The sequence below is a fragment of the Priapulus caudatus genome, unplaced genomic scaffold, assembly GCF_000485595.1.
Source record: "Priapulus caudatus unplaced genomic scaffold, Priapulus_caudatus-5.0.1 Scaffold167, whole genome shotgun sequence".
Classification (NCBI taxonomy): Eukaryota; Metazoa; Priapulida; class Priapulimorpha; order Priapulimorphida; family Priapulidae; genus Priapulus; species Priapulus caudatus.
In genome coordinates, this window is record NW_014577228.1 from 34706 (window position 1) to 38631 (window position 3926).

General features: G+C 49.1%; 1 protein-coding gene across 1 annotated transcript in view; it reads left to right on the plus strand.

Annotated features, from left to right (window-relative positions):
• LOC106806535 (protein strawberry notch homolog 1-like) overlaps positions 1-3926 on the plus strand; it is a 47918-nt gene that overhangs the window by 20384 nt on the left and 23608 nt on the right. Inside the window, exons 10-12 of the mRNA XM_014808510.1 lie at positions 2421-2556; positions 3130-3235; positions 3612-3765. Coding sequence (XP_014663996.1) covers positions 2421-2556; positions 3130-3235; positions 3612-3765 — 396 coding nt within the window. The remainder of the gene's footprint in view (positions 1-2420; positions 2557-3129; positions 3236-3611; positions 3766-3926) is intronic.

Below are 3926 nucleotides of genomic sequence, written 5' to 3' on the forward strand. Positions count from 1 at the left end.
TTAACATTAGCATTAACTTTGCGATGTTTCTGACAACGGCCCCCAGGTTTTAAGCAGTTTTTCGCAAAGGCATTTTGCTATTAGTAGGGTTGTAATGTTTAATTAATTGGGGTTGCATAGGCAGGCATTCAGGCTTGGCTTAAATAGTAAAATAGTAAACTTTACTTGACTCAGTGTCTTGTTGCCAGTAATGTATATATGTGAGGTTCTATTGGGATTCTTTGCAATAACGTATACTTGTATGAGTTATTCTTCCATCGAGTATGACGTTAGTTGGGAGACCTGTACTCAGTACTGTATGTCTGATTAAATAGTCATGAGGTCAACGTACAGTTAAACCTAAACCTGTATTAGTAGGTAGCATTTATATAGTGATTCTATAAAATGGACACCTGTGTATAAAACATGATCTTGGCATTTAAGTGACCCTTATACACAGAGTTAAGGAGTTAATGCGAGCGTGGTGGCTGAATATCGAACTTTTTTCAGGTTGAGCGTTTCGAATGACCTCAAGTACGACGCGGAGCGTGATCTCAGTGACATCGGTGCTAGCAAGATCAGCGTGCACGCCCTGAACAAGGTACGACTGCCTCCACTTCTCCTCACGCCCCGCGAAATGTCCCGCGGTGGACAGGCGTGTAGCCGATTTCTCGCTCGTCGTGATCCGAATTCTGCGAGTGTTAGTCGTTAGTAGTTAGAGTTTAGGGTCGCGAGGAGAATGCGTTTGTTGTTAAGATCAATAATAAATGTCTGAGGGAGGCCAACAATTTGCTGCTATCTGACGGATCTTGACCGGTTTCTCAAGGTCTCAGATGCATCTGTTAGTAATCGACATTGATTGTGCAATCTGTAACTGTTTTGTATTCCCATGCTGATATCGTGTATCGTGCAAAATTGTTAGGCATTAAATGTATTATGTGCATGTATGCGTGGGCGTGTGTAAATCCGTGTGTGCGTGTCACTCTTGTCTGTTCGCTCGCTTACGCGCGCCGTGTTGCTGCATTTTGTCGTTCATTCATCCATCCGTCCATCCATCCGTCCGTTCATCCATCCGTCCATCCACCCACCCATACGTCCCTGCAGCCCCCTGTCCATCCCTCCATCCCTCTACCTGTCCATCCCTCCATCCCTCTACCTGTCCATCCCTCCATCCCTCCATCCCTCTACCTGTCCATCCCTCCATCCCTCTACCTGCCCATCCCTCCGTCCCTCCATTCCTCTACCTATCCATCCCTCCGTCCCTCCGTCCCTCTACCTGTCCGTCCCTCCACGCAGCTGTAAGCCCCATCGTTGTTCGCTCGCTCACCGCGCGCCGCCTCGCTGCAGTTCAAGTACGCGAAGATCTCGAGTCGCACGAACGGCAGCGTGAAGAAGGGCATCGTCTTCGCGACCTACTCGTCACTCATCGGCGAGAGCCAGGGCGGCGGCAAGTACCGCACGCGCTTCAAGCAGCTGCTGCACTGGTGCGGAGACGACTTTGACGGCGTCGTATCCTTTTTTTTATCGCGCGATGACGAGGTTACAGGTGGGCCCATCCTTAAAAAATTATGTTTGCTGTCCTCCGACCGACCCACGAAAATAGCCGCGACCCTAAAGTTTTTTTAGACATTTTGGGTTCCATTTTTATTTTTTATTTTTTTTACATTCCTTATAGTTAAGACTGAAACACAAACAACTATTATTCTTCTAAAAAAAAAGACCTACCTACCTACCCACTAAAAAATCATGGGTCGTGGCCTCGGGGTACAGCAACAATTTTTTAAGGATGGCCTGGAGTTGCTGACAGGTGGTGACTAGTGGTGACAGGTGACTAGTGGTGACAGTTGGCTTGCTGGTGGTGACAGGTGACTAGTGGTGACAGGTGACTAGTGGTGACAGGTGACAAGTGGTGACAGTTGGCTTGCTGGTGGTGACAGGTGACTAGTGGTGACAGTTGGCTTGCTGGTGGTGACAGGTGACTAGTGGTGACAGGTGACTAGTGGTGACAGGTGACTAGTGGTGACAGGTGACTAGTGGTGACAGTTGGCTTGCTGGTGGTGACAGGTGACTAGTGGTGACAGTTGGCTTGCTGGTGGTGACAGGTGACTAGAGGTGACAGGTGACTAGTGGTGACAGTTGGCTTGCTGGTGGTGACAGGTGACTAGTGGTGACAGGTGACTAGTGGTGACAGGTGACTAGTGGTGACAGGTGACTAGTGGAGACAGGTGACTAGTGGTGACAGGTGACTAGTGGAGACAGGTGACTAGTGGTGACAGGTGACTAGTGGTGACAGGTGACTAGTGGTGACAGGTGACTGGCCGGTCCTGACAGGTGGTGACCGGTGAAGACTAGTTGGTGACATGTGACTAGCGGTGACGGATGAGTCACTAGTCATGGTAAATGAATTGTCGTCGTCTGTCCTTGACACTGCTGTGTCACAGATCGTGTTTGACGAGTGTCACAAGGCGAAGAACCTGTGTCCCGTCGGCTCGTCGAAGCCAACCAAGACCGGTCTGACGGTGCTCGATCTACAGAACAGACTGCCGAAAGCACGCATCGTCTACGCTAGCGCCACTGGTGAGCAAAGTTGGAAACAATCGCACGTCGTCGCTCGCTCGGCCGCGCACCAGTTATCGCGCGGTTGTTGTAGTTGTAGTTGTAGTTGTCGCACGTGTTTGTTGGTCGTGTACAATTGTTAGAGCTAACGCGAGGTGGTGGACGAGCGTTTGAACGACCATCGCCGTTCCCTACGTGCGTAACTCTTCCCCTAGCAGTTTCCCCCGGCTCGTTAATTTCCGCCCGATCAGTAACGAAGATCGAATTAAAAAGATGCGAAAAAACTTTGCGTCGTTTTGCATTGGCGAGGAGTCTGCGCAGAGAGAACGCGAGATTTGTGGATAAACATAGTGAGTGCGTAATCGTCACGCCATACGTCGTCGTCATCGTCGTCGCCGTCGTCGGGGTATTAGCCAGGAATGAGTATTGTCGGAGTGCAGAAAAAAACATTTGGGAGTGCAATTTTACAAATGTACACGGCTTTAGATCAATATTTTAGGCCGTGCTACACGTTTTTGGCTGTGCAGTTTCAAAACTGACCGTGCAAATCACGGCTGCACGGCTCGCTGGCTAATACGTTGGTCGTTGTTGCAGGAGCGTCGGAGCCGAAGAACATGGCCTACATGACGCGGCTCGGGCTGTGGGGCGAGGGAACTGCCTTCAAGGAGTTCAGCGACTTCATTCAGGCCGTCGAGAAAAGGTGCGAGATGTGAAACCGTGCGCGCCAGCGATAACGTCAGGGTTTAAAATTAGCGGTAGTCCGTTAGTCCGAAACGACAAGGTTTACTTACGGATGAGAAGATCGCATTAACTTGCGAGAACTTTCCGGAAGAGTGCAATGGACTACCTGACTGTCAGCGTCAACTGAACTTACCACTGTCAGTTTTTGACTAAGACGCACGAATGAAATGATGATTTAAAATTTAAATTGATTTCTCTTTCCTGCAAGTTGTTATAACTTCATTTTAAATTAATTAAACCGCCGATTATCAAATATACTTTATCAAGTACTCGTGGTACCCAGGCCACTCGTTCCAATCTAGCCGTGCAGTGGTGTAATGGCTGCGTATGTGCAGGGGTGTCGGCGCCATGGAGATCGTTGCCATGGATATGAAGCTGCGCGGCATGTACATCGCACGGCAGCTGAGCTTCGTCGGGGTCACGTTCAAGGTCGAGGAGATCCCGCTGACGAGGGAGCTAGTGGAGATGTACGACGCGTCCGTGAAAATGGTGAGCGAGATACGTGTAGAGATATGCAGATATAAACATAAGATGGTGAGCGAAATACGTGTAGAGATATGCAGATATAAATATAAGATGGTGAGCGAGATACGTGTAGAGATATGCAGATATAAATATAAGATGGTGAGCGAGATACGTGTAGAGATATG